We start from the raw sequence: 25,720 nt of genomic DNA, 5'->3' as shown, positions 1-25,720 counted from the left end.
ACTCGTACATTAGATTGGCTATTTTCACTTCTTAATAATTATGAAACATTTTCAAAGTGCACGTCAAGTGCGTCTGTATTGTGGCTTTAATAAACCTTTTGACAAAAGAAAGAGCATTATTAGAGCTTATGTGGATCAATTGAAAGCAACGTTTTTATTTATTATTCATTTCCTGAAAAGTAACACTTATGGACATAAGCCACCCGACAATGTACAGTATGATATATCCTTGAGGTGCTATTAGAGACAAATAGCCCATACTGTGGTGCATTCTGCATATGGGTGATGTTGCAACGGGTATTAGTCATTGCAAACAGACATATAAAATTGGCCTCCAGCTATTTGGCATATTATTGGCCATGGTAGCACAGCAGTGCCATTTTGTGTGTGCGTGTGCAAATACATAATTATTTGTGTTTATTCATTGCAGGATGAGTGAACTTGATAGCGCAATGACACAATTGTGGGTGCATTTGAACAGTCTCTTGTCTCAAGTTCTTGTTGAAAGTTGGAGTTTTTATTGTATTTTCCTAGGAGTAATTAGGCAGGTACAGCACCACATCTGCATGAGTCAGCCTTTTCCAGCAATTTGTCACCAGGCTGTCAAAACATTGCGAGCTAATGAACAAAACAGGCATCTCACGGCTGTGCACCGTCTTTGGGAGAGACAGTGTTTAGGTCCCATGCCAAGTTTGAAGAATTACAGTGACAACACGTCGTGGTAAGTCCTGTCAATACAGTAGCACACAGTGCATCCGATGAGTAAAGTCTGGGGACCCCATCTTGTCGCTATGACATTTAATTGATTCTTCCCCGCACAGATTTCTGTGTTGTCACTGCTATCGTGCCCTACTGGCTCACCTGCCAGGGAGGAGCCCCCACTGGTTGTTGAAAAAACTTTAAACTAGCTATTGATAACAAAGTATTTATGAAAATATGTCCTAAAGGGGGCGCGGTGGCGCAGTCGGTAGCGCCGTCACCTCGCAGCTAGAAGGTTCTGGGTTCAATTCCCACTGGGGACGCTGTGGGCATTGGGGACGTGTTCTCTCCTCCGCGTCATCAGTGGCCATACCCTAGGTCAGGGGTATTCAACTAGATTAGGCCGGGGGCCACAACTGTAGAATGATTGTGTGTGGAGGGGCCGCAAAATTTGGGGGTTCTCAAAATGCATTTTGTGTTCAAACACAAAGATTTATGTAATACATTTGTGCACAGTATATGAGCACAGGGTGATATGTCTAGTATATGATACCATAAAATAGATGTAGACCTACAGTATTTGACAGTGCATTAACATATCTCACACACACACACACACACACACACACACACACACACACACACACACACACACACACACACACACACACACACACACACACACACACACACACACACACACACACACACACACACACACACACACACACACACACACACACACACACACACACACACACACTACTCTAGTCTAAAGTGACTGGTGTCTGTCTCATGTGTGGACTTTGCATGTTCTCCCCGTGTCCCCCAGGGTAGGTAATCCTGGTCTAGATACTGCCTCCCCTAGTCAGGTGATAAGAAGCGCCTGCTCACTCCTCATGCATTGAAGGAAGCATGAGCTCAGTTCGGGGCTCTCCCCAGGTTGGCAGAGGGAGAGTAGTAGCACCAGATGACAGTTTAGCTTAGGCATTGGCACCGGGTGAAAAATTTGGTTACAAAATCGTGGGATAAATATTTAAGTCAAAATCAAGTGGAAATCAAGTGTAAAGTCTGGCCAAACCCTCATTCATTTGAATGGAATGTAAATTCTTTTGCAGGCAGCAGGAGGGGAAATGGCGACATCTGCAGGGGACTGCAGTTCATTTTGTTCTTCTGTGTGACCTTCAATTTCCTGATTCAGGGGGCTCTATTTCCGTCCATGCTGAACCCCTTATCCGTAACTACTTTGCCTTTTTTACTATTTTGAAAATCATTTTGAATAGTTAAAATAGCCAATCTACATTGACACGTTGTGAGCTTGTAGATTGGCTATTTTAACTATTAAAAAATGTTTTTCAAAATAGCAAAAAAAAAAAAAAAGGCAAAGTAGTTTAGGGATAAGGGGTTTAGCATGGATGAAAATAGAGCCCTAGGCTCCGGTGGTGGTGGTGGGCAGGTACTTTGCCACCGCGCCACCTGAGCGCTCCATCCTTGTTTGATGACACATTTGTAAAAGTGATAATCACAGTGTCCCATCATAGTAAGGAGACAGGGTCCTGAAATTGCAAGTAGAATCAGCACAGTTCCCTGGATCATCTCTCCACATGTAGATTCAATGCTTATTCAAATCTTATTTCTGCCATACCCTCGTCTTTTACTATATAAACAAGGAGAGCTTGGCGTTCCCTGAAGTGTTGGTAAGTAGCTTTGCAAACATTTGGGTCCCGGAACGGAAGCACACAAATTGATGCCTGAATGAGCTTATTGTTGTTTGCGAGAAGTTAATGGCCAAAGATATAATAAATGGATTAGGGTGCGTTCGACAATATTGTGAAGAACAAATCGGGTAATTGTTCTGACAGTCTGATATTGACTTAATTGAACGGTCTTGTTGTGGTAAGTGAAAGGAAACAAATTACAGACATGGTACCGTGCGACAGTTGCGGAAAGCTACCAAGTGCATATTTACTCAAGTAGGCTACTGTATTTAATATTTTAATTACAATTTCAATGTGCTATTACTTTACTTGAGTAGTTCAAATTAACTTGATTACAATTCCACTCCACTACATCTCAAAAATAGAAGATCTACAAGCTCACAATGCATCACAATGGGACATATTGTGAGCTTGTAGTCTGCTATGTTCAGATAGCTAAGTAAAAAACAGTGCTCAAGTGGTTGATCAATCATCAATATATAATCAAATAAAATGATACGATTCTGAAATGGGGCAATTCGGCATAATGAGTAGTTTTACTTTTGCTGCTTAATTTGACGATAATACTTTTACTTTGCCTTAAGGAAAATACTGTTATTGTGTGTATAGGTACTTTTACATAACAAATATGAATATGTCTTCCACCACTGCCGTGCGGTGGTAGCAAGGCCAACTTTCTCTCATCCGATTTAGAAAGGAAAACCTATAAATCCAAATATTTCTCTTGGGTCCAGCCAGCGCAATTTAGCAGCTCTGCGGTAAATACTGGACTTCACTTCGACTGTGGTGCAGCAAATTGGTATTTTCAGTCGTTAGACGTAAGATCTCCAAACGATCCCTCTCCGAGCCTGAGCAACAGCACTACACACTACACCAGGGGTTCTCAACGTTTTTGGCCGGGGACCCCCGAAAATGCTTTGGCAACGTCTCGGGACCCCCCCCCCCCCCCCGCCCCCCCCACCCCCACCCCCCACCCCCAATATAAATTGACTGCTACAATAACCTTAAACCATTTTGGGCGGGAACCCCTTTTGGTGTTTTAAGCATTGTTATAATTTAGCTATTGAAAAATAGCAGATCTACAAGCTCATAGCGCGCCACCGAGTGGCGCGCTATGAACTTGTAGGTCTGCTATTTTTGAAAAATCGTGATTTTTTTTTTTTTTTTTTTTTTTTTGAAAATATTTTGGGGACCCCCCAAAATAATTTGGCGACCCCCCGAGGGGTCGCGACCCACGGGTTGAGAACCCCTGCACTACACAGGCTAAAAACCCACAGTAAAAAATCACTAAAAATCTCCTGTTCATTTACTGTATAGATATAATAAACCAGGCTGAAGCTCAGAGGGAACCAGGCTTTTGCAGTGGCATCTCTCAAGCTCTGGAATGAGCTGCCTCTGCACATAAGACAATAAGCCCCCACCCTTCAGGTGTTTAAATCACACCTCAAGTTTTATCATTATTCTTTGACATTTCCAAGCACAGCATGAGTTGTTTTTTTATGTTTAAAGTGGCACTGTGTATGTTGTATGTTTTTAAATGAAATAGTGTGATGTTGTTTTTTTGTTTTTATTGTAAAGCACTTTGGTACAACTTTGTTGTTATTTAAATGTGCTATATACATACACGTGGTATGGTATGGTATGGTATGGCATGGCATGGCATGGCATGGCATGGCATGGCATGGCATGGCATGGTATGGTATGGCTCAAGGGTACATTTAGTAATGTTAATGTGAATTTGAGTAGAATTTAAGTTGCTGCAAGTATTACATAGTTTTATAAATAGCCCTATGATTCGCTAGAGTGGTTGTTAACTTGTTAACAGGGGTCTTATTAGGGCCAAAATGATTCATATTATACATTAATGATATATGTAAGGTATCAAGCATCATGAAATGTGTCATAATTGCTGACGACACTAAAAATCTCCTGTTCATTCACTGTATAGATATAATAAACCAGGCTGAAGCTCAGAGGGAACCAGGCTTTTGCAGTGGAATCTCTCAAGCTCTGGAATGAGCTGCCTCTACACATAAGACAATAAGCCCCCACCCTTCAGGTGTTTAAATCACGCCTCAAGTTTTATCTTTATTCTTTGACATTTCCATGCACAGCATGAGTTGTTTTTTATGTTTAAAGTGGCACTGTGTATGTTGTATGTTTTTAAATGAAATAGTGTGATGTTGTTTTTTTGTTTTTATTGTAAAGCACTTTGGTACAACTTTGTTGTTATTTAAATGTGCTATATACATACATTTGGTATGGTATGGTATGGTATGGCATGGCATGGTATGGCATGGCATGGCATGGCATGGCATGGTATGGCTCAAGGGTACATTTAGTAATGTTAATGTGAATTTGAGTAGAATTTAAGTTGCTGCAAGTATTCCATAGTTTTATAAATAGCCCTATGATTCGCTAGAGTGGTTGTTAACTTGTTAACAGGGGTCTTATTAGGGCCAAAATGATTCATATTATACATTAATGATATATGTAAGGTATCAAGCATCATGAAATGTGTCATATTTGCTGACGACACTAATATCTTCTGCTCTGAAAAGAACATCCAGCAGCTTTTAGAGGTGGTCACAACTGGACAAATTGAAAATATGGTTTAAATAAATTATCACTTAATCTGAAAAAAACCTAAATATATGGTCTTTGGTAAACAAAAAAACGCTGAACACTCAAATTGAGTTAAAGATTGATAATATAATATTAGAAAGAGTTTCAGTATCAATGTACAAGTACTAAAAGTATAAGTACTCATATTGCAGAATATCCCATTTCACAAGTTCAAAATGTGTACAAAATCTTTTGAAAATAGCAGATCTACAAGCTCACAATGCGTCACGATGCGTCTCAGAGCCAACGAAGAAACATTTTTGGCTCCGAGATGTAGTGGAGTATAAGTAAAACTGTAAAAATACTGGAAATTGGAAGTACTCAAGTAAAGTATCGTGCCAGTGCCTAAAAAGCCAAACCCAACTGGTCTAAATGACTTCCAACCTGTGGTGATGAAGTGTTTTGAGCGGCTTGTCCTACAGTTGGGTGCCACCGATATTGTCCCTCATCATTTGACCCATTTAGGCCTGACCTCAAAATTTTAAAAAATCCTTCTAAATCCTCCAGTTTTCTGAAATAAATATTTTCACGATTTTTCAAAAAAAGCAGACCTACAAGCTCGTAGCGCGCCACTCGGTGGCGCGCTATGAGCTTGTAGATCTGCTATTTTTCAATAGCTAAATTATAACATAATGTTTAAAACACCAAAAGGGGTTCCCGCCCAAAATGGGTTAACTGTCCTTTTGCGCAGATCACGCAAACCTCAGCAAAAAGAAAAGGACAATATCGATGGCCTCCAACTGTACAACACATCAAGAGCAGCCTGCCTGCAGACCTGGATCCACTACAGCTTGCATACAGAGCCAATCGCTCCACAGATGGCGCCGTCTCAACTGCACTCCACCTCACCTTGTCCCATCTGGAGAAGGAGAACACCTACGCCAGGCTCCTGTTCATTGATTTTAGCTCAGCATTTAACACCATCATTCCACAACAGTTGGTGGAAAAGCTGCGGCTGCTGAATGTGGACCATGGCACACCTGCACCTGGATCCTCAACTTCCTGTCTCAGAGGCAACAGAGAGTCAAAGTCGACGGCCAAACATCTGGGACCATCACAGTGAGCACAGGATCGCCTCAGGGCTGTGTCCTGAGCCCCCTGCTGCACTGCCAAATTTGGCAGTAATCACATCCTCAAGTTTGCGGATGACACTACTGTGGTGGGGCTCATTAGCAAAAATGATGAGTCTGACTATAGGAAGGAGGTGGATCTACTTACAGTGTGGTGCAGTTCACACAACCTCTTTCTGAATGTGGACAAAACAAAGGAGATGGTGGTTGATTTTAGGAGGAGAGCCAGCGGCTGCCATCATACACCACTGACCATCGGTGGTGCCCCTGTGGAAAGGGTCAATAGTATCAAGTTCCTAGGGGTGCATTTGGCAGATGATCTGACCTCCACGATCAACACCACGGCCATCATCAAGAAGGCTCAGCAGAGACTTTACCCCCTCCGGAGGCTAAAGAAGGCGGGCCTTCCCACTCCCCTCCTCACCACCTTCTACAGGGGCACCATTGAGTCAATCCTGACCTACAGCTTCACCTCTTGGTTCGGCAGCCTCAAGGCACAGGAACAATACCAGCTGAATCGGGTGGTGAAGACAGCTGGGAGGATCATTGGTGCCTCTGTTCCGGTGCTCTATAAAGAGTGCTGTGCCAGAAGAGCCACCAGCATCATTGGGGACCCCCATCATCCCTCCCACGGCCTGTTTATGCTCCTACCCTCAGGGAAAAGGTACAGGAGTATTAGGGCAAGGACAACTAGGATGAAAAACAGTTTTTTCCCAAGTGCAGTGAGGCTCGTAAACGAACTGCGCCTCTCCCCCCTCCCCCGGCAAAACTGAATGAAGCGTTGGACTGAACTGAACAAAAAATGGATGCACAACAGCACAAAACGGTGCTGGTAACGTTTTGTTTTTAAGGATAGCACCATGCCACTTTATTTATTTATAGGTTGTGCGTGGTGTTGGTAACTCTTAACTTTTCCATATGAATTGCACGTCATCATACATACTGGGGCTCTTTTTAAATGTTTGTCCATGTTTTGTTTTAGTTTTTAGCTTGTGTTTTTTAAATAGGCTCTATGTTTTATGTTGCACTGCCAATAACTGAGGGGAAACGGTATTTCATGTTCTTTTGTAGGCAAGTACATAGGAAAATGACAAATAAAGTGATTCTGATTCTGATTCTGAAAGTACAAATACCTCAAAACGTACTTAAATGTACTTTTACTGTTCACCACTGGAAATAAGCAACCAGGAGACGGTCTATGAAAACAAGGCCAAAAGCAGCGACTAGGGCGAGGCCAGATGTTGAATAGAGATTTTTGAAACATTCTAACACCACAAATCTGGTATCCGGGCTCCCTGGCACAAATCATTTTCAGATCGGGATTGAGGACAAATACATTTGTTAATTTGGGGGGGGGGGGGGGGGGGGGGGTACCAAATGCATGACACTCGTTTAAACAACATCAGGAAAGAAGTCCAAATAAGCAACTACAGTTTTGAAACAAGCCCGCCAAAAACTGCAACCTGCAACTATGCCAATATTTACAAGCAACATTAAACAGAAGACAACATGGCCAAAGTCACGTATAGTAATCGAAGTGGACCCGGCAATTCCCCAGCGTTGCCGTTTCGACAGATGACGAAACGAGGCGGCATCACCCAGCCGTTTTTAATGAGGCACAGTAAAGGGAGGGCAGGGCAGGGGAGGGGAGAGAATCCCCTGCTCTTTCCATCTCAACAGAAACCCCTCCGCCAAAGCAGCCAAAGAAAGTAATACATGGCATATTGATAAGCAGCGCATTTCCCAGCCATGCAGTCTGCTGTCTGCTTAGGATTCCACCAGCATCTGTTTGACGTTTGACTGCCGAGCCGAGTGCAAGGTCTTCATCCCCCCCCCCCCCCCCCCCCACACACACACACACACACCTCACCCCGATGACAGCAGGCAGGGGCGGAGAGGTGGGGTGGGGGACAGAATTATGCATGAATCAGTTAAGCTATACTTTTTTTTTAATAGAATCAACTAACCTCCCAATGTATGAATATTCAATATATACAGTATGAATATTGATGTGTGAAATAATGACAGTAATATTCTATCAAATTCAAGGGCTTTTGGAGAGAAATGAGACAGACACCAGTCACTTTAGACTAGAGTACTGCTGGTGTGTGTGTGTGTGTGTGTGTGTGTGTGTGTGTGTGTGTGTGTGTGTGTGTGTGTGTGTGTGTGTGTGTGCATGGCATCTGTGTCATTAGCACAACGGACTCCTCGTGGCTGTGGTAAAAATACACAGCCAGGTCATAACTGCCCGCCCGTGTTGTCAGACAGAGCCAGGAGGATCTGGGAAAAGGAACGCTCCAGCGCACCTTTAGAAATGCATGGCAGAAAGGCTTTATCATAGAAGTGCATTTCAGAAAGACTTCACTTACCATAAAAGTGCATTTCAGAAAGGCTTTATCATAGAAGTGCATTTCAGAAAGACTTGACCATAGAAGTGCATTTCACAAAGGCTTTATCATAGAAGTGCATTTCAGAAAGACTTTACCATAGAAGTGCATGGCAGAAAGGAGCTTGCAGCAAAAATAAATACAAAATAAAATAAAAGCTTTTCATATCTTTCTATAAGCTTTTCACAGACAGGATATACCGCTTGTTCAGAGGCGTGCGCTGACGTGCGCTGACCGCGCATGGCTAACTTCCGCCACCGAGTCGGTCATATCTGGATGAATGATGCACAGTGACTGTCCCTATTTGCCTCTGCCTCGACGCGACGTCATTTCGCATTACGAAGAATGACCTTTGGTTGTTGCCACATTGCCAGCCCCCGGAGTCCGTACTTAATCAACGATGATTAGTTCAATTTACTACGCCTGCCCGGTAATTGGCATACAGAGAGCTGGTGGCACCAGGGAGAGGTCAAACTCACTGCAGCTCAACCCTCTTGACAGTTGGGCGACCTCTGTGGGCAAACATTGCCAACGCTGCCGTAGGGCCTGGGAGAAAGCAACCGGGACGGTCCGGGAGGCGCAATCTTCCGCTATACTACCTCGCGCTGTCACATCTTAAAGTCTCTCTAAGCGTTTATATTCCAAATGAGTTGCTAGGTTGAAGAAAATGAAGACAGAACATTGCCATTTTGATCAAAACCATGGAACGCCGTAGATTTAGGGCCGCAAACAAGGAAGTGAACGGCAGTGTGCATCGCTGAAGAAGGAATGGCATAAAAAAAGAGCGATTTGATAGCCGTTTGATATCATTAAAAATGACCTAAAGACACCTACAGTATACACGTCATTGGCACCCCATGGTGCTTCCTTGATTCCTTAGCACAAAAGGTGTTAAGTAAAAGCTTCAATAACACAATGAACCTGCATTAAACTATTGTTTAAACCGTGTATCTTCATAATGCAATTTATTTTTGGGAGGAAATTAATCCCCCCTATACTACTTAATTATATTGTACTGGAGTATTGCACAAAAGCAGAGAAAATAGCAGATCAAGAACATGATGCGATAATGCACATTATCGCATCACGTAGATCAGGCGGCAGTGGCTCAAGGGTACAGTAGCCGGATGGTAACCGCAATTCAAGGTTGCCAATATACGAACCTGGGCTCCCCCAGAGTTAGTGTCAAAGTGTCCTTATTGCGTAAGACTGTGAACCCCTAATTCACCCTTTGTCAGCCTTCTGATTGGTCCCTGACTGACTAACCAACAGGCTCTTTCTGCCATGTTCCGCCCTGTTTATGTTGAATTTGCAAAAACATATTTTTTGGAAAAAACTAAAAACAAACATGATATGCTCAGTCACCATGCGGCACCTGTGATGTTCCTTTTTACTGACACCAAGTTTAAAATAAGAATTGAACGTACAGAATATCAATACAAAGCAACTGAAAAACACCTTATTTCAATGGTGGTGGATGGAGAGAAACCATCGAAACGGCAACCAATGGGTGCGAAGAGGGGCACAACCACGGGCGGGACTTGACAAAGGGTGAATTGCTCCCAATGAGCAGGTTGGTGCATTGCATGGTTACCTCCGGCATCAGTGTGTGTGTGAATGGGTGAATGTAATGCGCCTTGGATAAAGGCTCTATATAAATGCACCAGTTACCATTTAACTTTAAAAGACTGTCAGAGAGGTGGCGGCAGCAAACCCGCTCCATCCTGACTCGCAACTCCTCCGTTCCTTTATTTTGTTACCTGTGTAGCCATTTGTGCATGTGAAGCCGAACAGATACAGTATGTAGCCTTTAATCAAATCATTGCAGCACTGCACTTGAATCAACATGTAGGTAAAGATAACAGTCCGACTCTAACTCAGCCATACGCCAAGTGTTTCCGCTATTGAATAGGGCTCTCAGCTAATGGGAGGGAGGGGGGGAAGATTTTTCGTTATATTGTTTGGGCTTTGTTTTCTGCTAAGGGACGATAGCAATTGTATTTTGTTTTTAATTTGGGTGTAAGCAGGAATTCCCTTTTTCTGTATAGTTTGGTTTTGTTGTTCAAATCAGTCCTCCACTCGATCATGGAGTTTTGTAACCCAATCCTGAGGAGAATAAAGAAAATATCGAAAAGTAAACTATTTTGGACGGCGGTTCTTGGGAGCTGGGAAGGTCGTTTTGCCACACCTTATGTTTCGTCTCGGTTCCCCTAGGCTGAGGCGTAACACTTGTATCTTCATAATGCAATTTCTTTTTTGGGAGAAATTAATCCCCCCCTACTATAGCCTACTAAATTATAATTGTACATGCAGGGTTGAGCCCCACGGTAGCTTTTAACATTGATCCGGTTGCTATGCAACGCCTCCGTCAACACCAGCTATGGGATCTTTACAACTTCTCTCATTTACCTCGGTTCAAAGCATAGAGTATTAAAAGGATAGAGACTGATCTGGCGCGAAGCTCCGCCCCCCCCCCCCCCCCCCCCCCCCCCCGCTATTCATGTCAGTGGAAGTTGCTCAGTGGCGTTTTGAAGAACCCGGAAGGACCGTCTCAAAACGTCTACTTCCGCATTGGACCACCACATTTTGGTGGTCCAATGCGGAAGTGCAACCGAGCGCTCAATGTTAAAGCCCAGCTGCACGGGGTTTCCCGGTCATGAATCCACAGGTCCGCCTGTAGTCCCTCCTCTTACCACTAGGGCCCAGTGCTTCAACGTTGGAGTGCCTCACTGGCCCCTTGGTTCAAAGGAGGATTTTCAAACCTCCATAGGTCAGAATCCTTGGTGGATCTTCAGCCATCCAAAGTTAGAATGTCATTTGTGACTTTGTACCGCGTCGCTCCCGACATGTAAACGTTTCTGGCGAGAGGTCTGCTAGTTTAAACAAAAAATGTGGCGCAAATCTTTGAATATAATATTATGCTTTCACATCGAATGTTTTTTAACATTCACCGCCACCAGGGGGCGCCAAAAGTCCCAGACCGCCACCATATATATCTTTTTTCATTTTCATTTTTCATTTTTTTTACCATGTTGAAAAACACATCCTTGGCACTCCAGGACATCATGAAAAAGAAGTTAAATAAGTCCTTGGCACCCATTGAGTTAAGTCAAATCTTTGTTTCTGGGGGGTCCCTCGAACAACATATTTTCAGTTAGGGGTCCGCGGCCAAATACGGATAATTCTGGGGGTCCTCGACATTGACACTTGACACTTTGAGAACCAATGGTCCAGGGAAGTTGAAACACCTTCGTAATAACTTTATTACAGTATATATACACACTGTATATATTTTTTACTATGGCCTGTGTTCTGTTCAAACGTTCCAGCCTCGGAACCTTTTTTACGAGCGTTGAGGGCGGACCGACGGCGCCCACTATAAAGGGAGTGAGTGCAGTGAATAAAACCAAGGGACCCCAGAGAGAATATTAACGCTGAGCTCTGTTTATATTCAGCCACCAAAGATCCATCATCTCTCATCTCTACATAATGTTGGCAGGGATGCAGGCCGGCCGCTCAATAGGATTGATGAGTGTGCGCGCTTGTGACGGGCTGGATGTGTGCGTGCGTGTGCCTGTGTTACTATACTTGCGAGGGCCAAATGTCTCCCACAAGAATAGTAGAACGAGAAATAGGCATTGTGGTCGTATACGATTGGGTTAAAAGTTATTAAGCGTTTATACTCTGCACTTGGCATCTATGCGTGGCACTGTTTCAGAGTGTGTGTGTGTGTGTGTGTGTGTGTGTGTGTGTGTGTGTGTGTGTGTGTGTGTGTGTGTGTGTGCGTGTGTGTGTGTGCGTGCCCATCTGACAGACTCATCCCTGTCACACTTCTCTAGATATGTGACCGCTTGCAGATAAACCGCGCCGTGTGTCCAATGTGACAGGCGCTGATAAAACGCTCACAAATAACTTGTCTTCGTGAAACTGTCAGGGGTGAAAATCTGAATCTATCCACCCCCTCTCTGAACCGAACCCCTGCGCGCACCCTCCTGCACTCCTTTAACTGGCTGACATACACATGGCACATATAGGAGAAATGACAGGCTTGCCTGTCAGAGAGAGAGAGAGAGAGAGAGAGAGAGAGAGCAAGAGCAAGCAACATGGTTTTGAGAGAGGAGAAGAAGAAAAAGAAAAAGAGACAAGACAGGCGCTTGTTGTCAACTCTCGGGCAGAATATTGTGTCCAAACTCCAAATGTTTTTTTGTTTTTGTTTGTTTGTTTTTTAAGTTCATGCCCTATTTTCTAGGGTTGGTCTGTGGGGTTTTGAACCAACCAACCAACCAACCAAATATTAAGTTAAGAGCTTTTGACCAAATAACTATTGGATGGATCCATTGGAACACTACGGAGCCCCTGAATGGCCATGCATTTGATCTTGTCCGTACAAGATAATATCTCGTCCGTACAAGATATTATCTTGTCCGTACAAGATAATATCTTTTACGGACAAGATAATATCTTGTACGGACGAGATATTAGCTTGTACGGACGAGATAAAATATATTTTGAATGCATGGCCATTCAGGGGCTCCATAGTACACCGTCCTTTTATAGCTATATTTCCTGAAACATAGTCTCTGCATAGACTACCACCACCCATTGCAACGTCACATTGGAACAGAGCGTTTCCACTGGTGTAAAGTAACTATATACTGTATGTATTGTCAATATTTTTACTCCACTACATCTCAGAGGCTGACATTGTAGTTTTACGCCCCCAAATTTTAATTTAAATCTTTAGTTAATTACACACTTACGGTAAACTTTGGTATACGCTCACATGGCGACACGTTAGCTTGTAGACCTGCTATTTTCAAAATATTTTTACAACATTTTCAAAACTTGACATTCTACATAATGCAAACTTTTACTTTTGGTACTTTAAGTACATTTTGACACCACTACTTTTGTACTTTTACTCAAGTAAACTTTGAATACGAAACTTTTACTTGCAACAGTCTTTCTACATTGTGGTATTGGTACTTTTACCTTAAGTAAAACATGTGAGTACGTCTTCCACCACTGTGTGTTTCCAAAACCACCCACTTGCAACGTGCCGGTTCGTTTGTCTGCCGCAGGCTATAACCTCCCCACCCCGCCATCTGATGTAAGCCCTATTTGTAAACTGTCAGAAAAGTGCCTAAACTTGCCCACAGGTCCGGTGCTCCGTGACGATCCCTCTGCACCAATTAACTCCGAGCTAATTAAAATAGTTTGAGCACACAAACGAAGCGGGGCAGTAATAAAAGTGTGATTGCCACAGGTGATGGGAGCTGTCGTTTAGAGAAGGTGTGTGTGGGGAGTGGAATGGATTTTCTTTTAAACTTCCACAGCAAAAATAATGCCACATCGCTGGTTGCGCGCATGCGCACGCACGCACGCACGCACGCACGCACGCACGCACGCACGCACACGCACACGCACACGCACACACACACACACACACACACACGCACACGCACACGCACACGCACACGCACACGCACACACAAGACAGAGCAGGTTAGCCAGGCCACAGGTGTACACAAGTCTGCTTTTTCTGATCAATAAGTGTCTGGACTCTGGAGCAAACTACAGACATGTGTGGGCCTGGGTTTTGCTTGAGTAGCTCTTGGACAGATAGGGCAGGCAATGAACATGATCCAGCGCCTCCTGACATAACAGGCCCACTAGGACCTGGCCCATTCTAGACCAGTGTTTCTGTCCATGTGTTCTGTCCCTGTGGGAACATACAGGTGCACAGTGTTCATTTGGTACACTCTCAGACCCCTTTTCCACCGGTTCAGTTCTTTTTGGTTCTTAGTCCATGAGCCAGAACTCCAAAATTGGAACGTTAATTATCAATTGAATGGGCAAAACTATACCTAAATTAAATTATTTATACGATCAATATAAGTAAATTAATATATAACCCTTCCACATAGTAGCTTTTTGCATAATTTCCTATATAATGCCTCATTTGCATATTTAAAAGGTGTAAAATTTGTAACACAACAAATCATTGTCTTCGTGTAACTGTGTAAGTAATCAACTGGGGAAGTTTCATGGTGATAACAATCTAATATAGGTATGGTTTTGCCCCTTCAATTCATAATTGAATAGTATTAGTATAGTATATTATTAGACGATGCATTTGCACATATTTTTTGTAAACGATTGTTTTTAGTATAGGTAGATCATATTTTTACAGAAAGGCCTAACAAGGGACTGGGGTTGCAAATTAGCCTTGGCTATAAACCCTATGTACAAAGCAGCGGTTTCATGTTTTACACCTTGATACATTGTTTTTTGTATTGTTTTTAGAATTCCCTCCTCGATGTTGTAAGATAAGAGTGCCCCTCACTTGACACGGGTGTGATTTTTTTTTACTACAATTACCTTTTCTTATATTGGTTTGGTTATTGACTCTTACCCGGGATAGGTTTACCTTATCTTATCAGGTCTTAATATGCCTCATCATACTTTATTTAGGGTTACATACAGTATTTGTCACGCACCCATGGAATCAAGTGATCACAGCTCTGACCCCACCCAGCCCGTGATGTCACAACGTGACATCACTGAATGGGTGTGGTCAGATCCATGACATCACCGACTGGATGTGGTAAGAGGTGCGACATGAGAGATGATCGGGCCACAAGTGTGCAGAGCAGCGGCGAGCTATGCGGACGTCCGACTGGCCTCCTCATCTGAATCTTCACACGAGAGGAACACTAGAGGGTTTTGCCGTCCCCACAGAGGGACCGAGTTAGCACAAGCAAGCACGTTACTTGTAAATCGAATACCCGCTCGGGTCATGCTGAAGACTTGCACGCTGCTCGGCATAGGCATAACATCCACGATATGGGGCTTCGTCCTGTACATGCTCAAGAAGCACCTGCGGACGTCCATGTTCCGCTACGGGCCGCGGCGGCACGACCCGTTGCCTCCGTCGCCCACGTCCGGAGACGACAGACTCGCCGCCGCCAAGAAGAGGAAGATCCTCGTTCTGGACCTGGACGAGACACTCATCCACTCCTACCCCGAAGGCGTCGTCGCCCAGCCCAAAGTGAGACCACAGCTGCCGGATTTCATCCTCCAGTTTGTCACCGACAGCAAGCACCCGGTTCGATTCTGCGTGCACAAGCGGCCGCACGTCGACTTCTTTTTAGAGGTGGTGAGCCGCTGGTACGAGCTGGTCGTGTTCACGGCCAGCATGGAGGTCTACGGATCGGCGGTCGCGGACCGGCTCGACAACAACAGGGACATTCTGAAACGCCGGTACTACAGGCAGCATTGCACGCTGGATCGCGGTAGCTATATCAAGGATCTGTCCATAGTACACGACGACCTCTCCAGTATTGTCATCCTGGACAATTCGCCCAGAGCATATCGCAGCCAGCCGGACAACGCCATACCCATCAAATCCTGGGTCGGCGAGGCCGGCGACACGGCGCTTCTTAACTTGCTGCCGACGCTGGACTCACTGAGGTTCTCGGCCGACGTCCGCTCCGTCCTCTGTCGAAATCGCACCCAGATACGGGCTTTGGCGATTGGCTGAATTGGGATGGCTTCCACTCTGGCCTCCATTTCCACACCACCGAACCACCAACCCCTTTAGAAGCCTCTATTCAATATCCCTAAGGGTCCATGTTGGTTCCTAACTGTCACGCGCTGTTCCCAGAAGCGTGCCCCATGCCCTCATGTCCCTGTGGCTGTTTTCCTGCATTTTGGGTCTATACATAAATTCCTGGGTGTGAGTGTAACACCCAACTATCAATAATTCAGTGGAGACCCCTCAAGGACCCGCGTGTGGTTCAGCTGACCCCACTTTGAGAACCACTGGCCTAGCTAATATAGGATGAATAGTACTTGAGCCTATATTAAACTACTGGTGGGCCAAGCCGTTCTTTTTCTTCATTCTTCATTTGCAACGTTTTCCCCCAATAAACTAAATGGAGCTTCTCTGCAAGTCAAGACATTTCTCTCATGATTTCCTCTCGACCCCTTGCCATATCTCGAACGTTGCATCATCTCTATCTCTAGGTCGTCCTCAGACGAGCCCTCCATCCTCGCTTCCAGACATGCAGGTTCTCCATGCATCTGGCCGGTTTGTTGGTGCTTTGCGCTCCTGCGTCGTTCGGCAGCACTATGTCAGTATGTCAACAGAGAACTAACTCCTTGTTTCACTCTCGTAAATCCCACAAAGCCAACTGGGCAGTGGAAGATATATGGCCAACCCCTTTTTAGACGAACCCGCACACAACCCAACAATGTCAATTTGTTGGGTCTTGGGTGAATTACTGCGTTACGTTTTTTTACTTCACTAGAACGGATTATCGTTGCTACCAGCCAGAAACCATTTTAAGTACAAAGTATTGACAATAGCGGATCTGCAAGATCTAAATGTTGTTTTGACGTATATATTTCTGATACTTGTTGAGGGCCGCTAGCCCCCCTCCTATATGCACAGCTTTGTGTGTCTGTGTGTCCGCGTAGCACGGAATGTGATGATTTGATTGGCTGAGCACGGAATGTGACGATGTATGATGGTGTATGATGATAAACGTGAGCGCCCCTCACTTCACACGAGTGTGATATTTAATTTGAATCCTGAAATATGAGGTTTCCACCCGACAGAGGCTCTCGATGTGATGCAAGGGACTCTTTGCGTTCTCATTATACCATCCACATGCAGGCATCACTCTGGACATCGTGGCACAACAACCTGTGCAGCCTTATATGTACATCTTTTTTAACCCATTCTGGACGGGAGCCCCTTTTGGTGTTTTAAGCATTATGTTATACTTTAGCTATTGGAAAATAGCAGATCTACAAGCTCGTAGCGCGGCACCGAGTGCCGCGCTACAAGCTTGTAGACCTGCTATTTTTGGAAAATGTGTCACAAAGTTGGAATATATATTCTTTCAGAGCGAACGTTTCTAACTCAAATCTTTGCTTCTGGTGAGGTCCCTGGAACTACATATTTTCAGATTGGGGTCGGTGGCCAATTTCATATAATTTCTGGGGTCCTTGACATTAAATAGTTTGAGAACCACTGACATAGAAACATGGTTTTTCATGATTTAGAAGACATTTGTAGAATCTATAGTCAGGTATAAATGGCCACAATCGTCAGATTCGTCACACTATCCCTATACCACAAGTCTCCCAAGGATATTGTCGGGGAAAGGGGTTTGAGTCAATTATGGACATCACTATGACCCCTTTATGATTTCTGTCAGGTTGTGTTTCCGTATGATTATCGGCTGACACGGATCACTCAAATTAGTTGAATGACTAACTACAGGAAGCGATGCCCACATGAAAGTGTGTGTGTGTGTGTGTGTGTGTGTGTCTCTCTCTCTCTCTCTCTCTCTCCCGGGCTTTGCGTCACATTTGTGCCAGTGCACCAATAATAAATAAGTGGTACCAATGTACCATCCACATTAGAACTCGATCTATTAGTCTACAGTGCCATGTACACATCTTGCTGTATATGTCTGTATATTTAGCCATCAACGTGTGTCATCAGTATGACGGCCACCCACATCATCAACACGACTTCAGCAGTTTAAGATGACATGAGGGATCCCCTATACAACGTCTACTCTGACAACAAGTGCAATGGGATTGCATCTTGCATCTTTCTCGACGTGCATCGGCCCCGAGTCTGCAGGCCTATATAGTGGCTTAGGGGTATAGAGCGACGAAGTGCTGACGTCACTCGCTCATCCCCATGGTTCTGCCTGGTTCACGGAAGTAATTTCTCTATGGAGAATGACAATGGGGTCATCTTCAAATCGTTTCATATAAGCATTGTGGTCCAAAAATAAACAAGATGTATCTGCAGGTGGCTCCGTACGACAGTCAGTCACTCATATGATACATCTGTCGCTGAACCCCTTATTGTTCCTGATGCGCATGTTGGTGCCTTGCATGGTTTTCCTCCACCATCGGTGTATGTACCGTATGCGTGTACGAATGGGTGAATGTAATGCACAATAATATTGTACATGTAACATGCTTTGGATAAGAGTGCTATATAAATGCACCATTTACCATGTAAAGTTACAAATTGACTCGTCAGTTAATGTACAACAATTATTCAATCTGGACGCCATGTGGACATCTTGTTTTCCATACCATCCAAATGTTATATAACAGGGCTTGGAACTTAATTTCTTAGTTTTCTATTTCAATCCAAATTTTCAGCCTTCCCTTTTCCGTTTTTTACATGCCTTTTCACTAGTTTGGTTCAACTGGCCGTCTGCATGCGTCCTGAACAATATCTTGTTACCCGCTTAAACCCTATAGTTGAACAGCACGTGTCCCCCAGGGCTCTACACTTGGTCCGCTTATATTTTGCTCTACACCAAATCTCTTCATCATGTGTTGGCATTACAATGGACTGGAGCTCTCTCTCTCTCTGCAACAGCAGTGTGATCCAGTGTGGATTTACCCTTTAACAAGGGCACTGTTTGTGGCTTAGATTGTGTACTCTAGCTCTCCCTGTGTATAATTCAAACGGTGGACCCTGGCACTGAAATCAGTTACTTACTCAGGCCTGTATTCAACCTTTTACTTAAGTAAAGGTATACATAAGTAGCCTATTGGCGTCAAAATATACTTACAGCACCAGAAGAAAAGTAGGCTACTACAATTTTTCTAAATTTGGCAACCTTAAAACATAACGGATCTGCAAGCGCCCCATTGTAGATTGACAATTGTCAAATAGCTGTAGTATAAAATAGGATATAAGTCATTAATGGATTAACAATCAAACCAACAAGTGCCTAAAATATCAAAAATGTACGGGTAGCTCAGTCGGTATAGAGCCTTTGAACCACAAGTTCAAACCATCGAACCACAGGTTCGATCTCGGGCACCGCCAACTCAATGTGTGAGTAGCACGTCTTGGGTGCAGCAAGTACAGGGAGCTGATGGTAGGTGTGGCACTACATCTCCCAGGGCCAGGGGTCTAGCGCATTGTAACGGGGACAGACTCCTGCGTGTTACCAGCTGATACCAACAATAAGCCACTCCCGACCTAGCTATACGTACTCAAAAAGTACCTAAAAAGTACAGTTATTTGAGTATATTTTCACTTAAGTTACTTTCCACCACGTGAGTATAAATGGGGCTTCAGGGTTTTCCGTTGCCTTTGTAACGCGGCAGCAGTGGCACCCGTAGAGGTCGGAGAAGTCACCCCCCCATGCAACTCAATAGTTGGAGCATGGGCAGGGAGCCATTTAAACCGCAGCCACCTTTAGTAGCAAAGTGCTGGGAGGCGCTTTTGAATTCAACAACAGCATCCATCAAGCCACGGTTACACCTGCCATGCAGTGTGACTCCTACGATATAGCAGAGTATAAACACACTGGTCCTCAACAGTCCAAGCGGATCATTTATGGGTCTGTAACTCGGAGAATGTTGAAAATGAAATGTCTACCTAAAGAAGAAAATAACAGCAGATAATATAGCTGCACAATAACTGCGATGGTTCTTTAATTCACAAAAAATGTATGTAACTATAAATGCACTGAATCTGCATGCGTGTCAATCCGTCGGTCTGTCCGTCTGTCCCTCAATTAACTCGAGAACAGGCCAACCAACCGCCTTTAAACACGACATGTGGCGATGCGCTGAGTCGGAAGTCGTCGATGTGATTTCACAGTATTGACGTCATAGACTGGCCTGGACTATTTTGTGCAAAGCCGACATGGAACGTGGGGATAAAAGGGACACGGGCAGACAGACGGGTGCGAGTACATTGGGTACTTTCACAACTTGTACAACACGGGGAGGCACATGAGTTCCCCGCGGGCATCGTTCCCAACGGACATCAGCTTAGTAGGGACTAGATTGCAAGTTTATTAAAAGTATGGCAAACTCCTCTTGGGCAGGGAATGAATGTGTGAAGCCGTGGAAAGATCTCCAGCATGAAAACGAAGTAAATAAAGTGATGGATTGCAGCGAGGGAGACAAAACAGAGCGAGAGGCAGAGTGACAGTGTTGGCAGAGATGTAGAGAAAAGAGAGAGTGGGCGTGTCACAGAGAGAAAGCAGATTGGTAAAGATAAAAGGAGAGTCAGCAATGGAGAGGGTGGTACGGCTGCACTACGCAGACATAAAATAGACAGAAACAGACAAAACAAGGAGAGGTGCCAGGAAAGAAGACAGAGAGAGAGAGAGAGAGAGAGAGAGAGAAAGACAGAGAGACAGAGAGTCGACCTAATGCGAATAAAGTGAAAAGAGAGTATAGACTAGAGCGTCGCAGTCCCGCCCCCTTTCATGACGACGACAGGCCCAAGAAATAATTCAAAATGTTGTATGTTAGCTTATACTGTATGTCAGTAGATGTGGGCGGGGGGGGGGGGGGGGGGGGGGGGGGCATTTGAATACTTTGATTGCCTTCATTGCAAAGACAGCTTGTCGACCTGTATATAAAACACGCCTACTTTGTTGTTGATGCCATATATGTTCCTGATGAAGACCCGGAGGGGTCGAAACGTTGATTCCGGATTTCCTAAATAAAACTACTGGGAGCTTAAAGAACGGTGTGCAGACTTCCTACCTTCTTCCTGTCATGTATATTTTTGTCCTGCACCCGTCAACATTTTTGAGATGTGCGTGCTTCCCGTTTGGATGTTCTCCCAAGAAATAATTCCCCACTCATTTTTCCCGTAGACATTTCAAAAATAATTTATTTAAAGATCTCGAACAAAAGCCAACGAAACAACAAAAAGCCTCGAACAAACTCGGATCGTGATAAATCATGACAACAAACACAATAACCAAACAAATAATTACAAAGTAGAAAAACAACCAAAAAAAAGTGTTGTAAGCTGCCCTTTTTTTCTCCTTTCTAATTATTTGTCGTCATGAGTTGGCTTTGTTCAAGGCTTACAGATCTTTAAATAAATACTTTGAGTTAACCAGAGACTAACTGTTTTAGTCAATTATTATAAATCTATCCGAATATTTTCGTGTTGATTCGTTGATATGAGAAATAAACTAAAACGTGCTTCTGGATACGTTGATTAGCCATGGGCCTAGAGGTGCTAAATGAGGGTTTCAGTTAATTGCACATCAAAAGCATGACAGCTAGTACGTGACCCTTTAACAGCTAGTCTTCTCCCCCCACTGGTGTCTTTTTGAGACAATTAAAGCTTAAAGTTATGACATGCTCGTTGTTGTGTTGTGAACGCTGTGTTTGACCTCTCTCTATCAGCACTCACTAAAATTTGCTTTGTGCAATTTAGCTTTGTGGAAACTATAGCATTATCTCACATAGTGTGGACACACACAGTGTTGATTTTGACAGCTAATTTTTAGTCATAGTCTTTTGAATAGTCATATTTTAGTCACCTGGAATGTTTTAGTGTCAGTCCAGTTTTAACACTAAATATAGTGTGATTTTAGTCGTCTAAATCTACTGTTTATTGAATCGACTAAAATGTATTTTGGCAGGCCTTGATGGCGTGGTAATGGCTGACTTTACACTTGCGATCTACAAGCTCACAACGAGTGGCGCTGTGAGCTTGTAGAACAACATGAAACTGTGTCTCTACTCCACTAGTCCCTCCCTAACATTTGAGTCTAGTTTTTTATTTGTTGACTAAATTGCTTTTCGTTTTCCTGAGTGAAAAACGGTTGTCGACGAACATTTTTTGTCTTAGTTTTAGACAAAATCAACAAAGCTCACATGAATCATCCCACAACTCCGCCTATGGTACACCGATACGCGCGCACACACGCACGCACACACGCACACACACACACACACACACACACACACACACACACCCCGGGCAAAGTGCCTGGAGGTGATCTTGATTTGAAAGGGGATTTAAAAAAATAAAAATAAAACAAACATTTGATTAGAACATTACTCTAGTAAAAGTGAAAGTCAGTAGTACTTGAGTAAAAACAAAAAAGGCTTAAAGTATGTCTATCTTATATGACCTATAGCTATACTTTCGTGGCTATCATTATCTCATATTAATTGAACCGTATAGCTATACTTAGTATCAGAAGTCACTGAGACAGTTCATTGAACCGTATATCTATACTTAGTATCAGAAGTCAAACTAAACGCTGTTCATAAAACACAAATCAGCCAGACTGCTCTCTCTCTCCCTGAGCTTTATGAAGTTTGTTCTGTATGATATCTTACAGATTAAAAGTGTTCAAATGAACAAAAATGCCGTTTTACTTTTTTTTTAATGACCAAATTTGCCTCAAATTTAAGGGCAGATTTGAGAATGCCGTGATGTCACTCCATCATGGCAGACAAAGAAGGGCATTTCATCGCATAAGAATTCCTCCTCACTTGCTGAACAAGAAATGTAGTTCCAGGCCTATTAAGTTCTGCTATACCTCTGGTTACAAGTGTTGCTCAATGAGCAGAAGTAATGAGCAGTGCTCATTACTTTACAATCTTACTGGAGCATATAGGCCTGAAGTGACTCCAGCTCCATCCATATCCGTTTTGCAGTGGTGGATGAAGTACTCTAATACTTAAGTAAAGGTATCAATACCACAAGTACAAGTAACAAATGTGAATTAGGCCTCACTCAGACCTTTACAACAGATTGCTGTATGCTTACTGTATACAAAGGGTGTTGCCCCAATGCATTTCCAATGGGAGTCACATGGTCTGACACAACACTTGTGTTGTATGAGGGGGAGGGGCGCAGTCGAAACACAGCCGAAAGCCATATAACAGCTTGTAGTCCAAAATGTAGTCCTCAAACTTCCATTGGAAATGCATTGGGGCGGCCATGACACTCACATCATTCATACAACAAGCATGCAGCAATGCTGCAAAGGTCTGAGTGAGGCCTAAATCTGTTTTGCAGTGGTGGAAGAAGTACTCTAATACTTAAGTAAAGTATCAATACCACAAGTACAAGTAACACATGTGAATTACACATTTTACATGAGTAAAAGTACACAAGTATTGCATATCAAAAGTAAAAGTACTCATTATGCAGAATGGCTCGTTTCACAAGGTCTTTCACGTTTTCATCGTGGCACGTTGTGAGCTTGTAGATCTGAAATCGTCAAATAGCCAAAGTATACAAACTTAACTTGTTAATTAATGTACTTAATTACTTCCCACCACTGCTGTCCTGCACATGTCAGTCACAACTTCACAGAGAGGGTCAGGGTAATTTGAGTTTGAGAGCAGCAGATTAATGAGCTTCAATAAAACCGCTCTTATGAGAGGAGAGAGAGATTTATACACACCTGGCAGCACACTGCTGGGTTCTGAGCTACTGTCATTTAAATGTTACGCAATTAGCATATGTTCTCATCCGGACTGACAAAATAAACTTCATTTCTCAGCATTTAACAAGCAGCCAATAGGGTAACATGTCATTGTTCCGACCATATCCGACTGATTACTAACTCTATCCCAAACCCTAACCCTAACCTCAGTCTTAACCGGCCACGTAGGTCGCTGACTTTAACCTCACCTCAGTCTTAAACGGCCATGTATAGGTCGCTAACTTTAACCTCACCTCAGTCTTAACCGGCCATGCCTCAGTCTTAACCAGCCATGTATAGGTCGCTAACCCTAACCTCAGTCTTAACCGGCCACGTAGGTCGGACTAGCCTGGCCTAGCCACTGTGCTTCCTGGTCTAGAGGGGCGGGCGCACTTGGAGCAACCGCTGGAGAATATTGGTTCACCGATCAGAGCCCCCCCCTCCGCCCCTCCCCTCCCTGGTAGAAATCAGTGGAGGAAAGCAACAGCCCTCTAGTCTGCACTGTAGTTCACTCCCACTCCTACTCTCCTAGACCAGGAAATGTGTCACGTTCCCACAGGCTTTAATGTTTCGGCCGAACGTGAACGAAGGGTACCGAGGCTAAGGTCGGACTAACGGGACGTAGGCCTTATGGGCAGTCCCTGCCAATAGCAAGGAGCCGGGGCCCAGAATGACCATTTAAAATGCTCAATGGTGCATTTATATAACACCTTTATCCATAGCGCTTTACAGTGGCCATTACATTCACCGCATTCACACAGATGGCAGAGGAAACCGTGCAAGGCATCCAACCTGGCTAATTCGTTTATTTTAAAACCAGGAGCAGTTGGAGGTTAGTCTTGCTCAAGGACACTTGTGATCTGTCACGATCATGACATTTAGTTGAAAGCTGGAACATAAAAATGTGTTTGTCTCAGATAATGACAACTACCTTCAATGTACAAAGAAATGACTGACAATCATCAATAGCCCGAATGTCCTATGGTCCCTTATTGTATTTGTATTAACAATGATATTTTTGTGTTTTATAAGCTTTTTTTAGTCCTTCATGGCTGCTAGTCCACCCGGTCCCTGGCGGGGGCAGTGGCGAACACAATTTTTTTTTAAATTATCATATTACAATTCAAGAAAACCAGTCAGTTGTCGTCAGTTAGCACAGAGCAAGAATGCTGCTCGCTTAGGGGCCCATCTCACAACGCCACGGCGCGCACACAGCCTCCAGGGACCTTGCGCCACACAGCCACTGTCCTCTCACCTCATTGTGCACTCCTTACAAGCACCAAACATTTGCTTGCACTACTACTTAATTTCCGCCAAAATCAACTCCTAGCATCGCCATCGACCCGTCGATCACGTGTGTCACACAGTGAAATGCATATTGGGAGAGACACAGATTAATGTATCGCCATCATGTTCTCAACAGCTACTTCGGGCCACACCACATATACTAACCTACAGAATTCCACATGACAAACAGAGCTATGATTGGCTAGCCTGATCACATGCGGATCCCCACGGCAAAACAGAGCTGTGATAGGCCAGCAGACAGCATATTAATAATGACAATGGATTCAATTTGTATAGCACTTTTCTATGCACTATACGTGCTTACTCAAAGGCCTCACTCAGACCTTTACTGCATGTTGTGTGTTGTGTAGTGTCATGGCCGTGTAGTGTCATGGCCGCCCCAATGCATTTCCAATGGAAGTCACATGGTTTGTAGTCCACATTTTGGACTACAAGCTGTTGTATGGCTTTCGGCTGTGTTTCGACTGCGCCCCTCCCCCTCATACAACACAAATGTTGTGTCAAACCATGTGACTCCCATTGGAAATGCATTGGGGCGGCCATGACACTACACGGCCATGACACTACACAACACACAACATGCAGTAAAGGTCTGAGTGAGGCCAAAGCGATTTGCAATGGTCCATTCATTCATACATTGGGAGGTGAAGCGGCAC

The 25,720-nt window shown here is 43.9% G+C and overlaps 2 protein-coding genes across 2 annotated transcripts in view; one reads left to right on the top strand and one right to left on the bottom strand.

Moving 5' to 3' along the window:
• The window catches only part of tnni4a (troponin I4a), a 99,314-nt gene that overhangs the window by 36,532 nt on the left and 37,062 nt on the right, over positions 1 to 25,720 (bottom strand). The gene's annotated exons all lie outside the window — the stretch shown is intronic.
• On the top strand, positions 15,299 to 16,042 carry LOC306916353 (CTD nuclear envelope phosphatase 1A-like; the record flags this gene model as incomplete). Its single annotated transcript, XM_079494187.1, has 1 exon — positions 15,299 to 16,042. One exon carries the CDS (start codon positions 15,299 to 15,301, stop codon positions 16,040 to 16,042), a length of 744 nt encoding a protein of 247 aa, XP_079350313.1.

The sequence above is a fragment of the Electrona antarctica genome (assembly GCF_951216825.1).
Source record: "Electrona antarctica genome assembly, chromosome: 23".
In the NCBI taxonomy this organism is placed as follows: Eukaryota; Metazoa; Chordata; class Actinopteri; order Myctophiformes; family Myctophidae; genus Electrona; species Electrona antarctica.
Note: the sequence above shows the minus strand (reverse complement) of the source record. Positions and strands in the feature narration are given on the sequence as shown.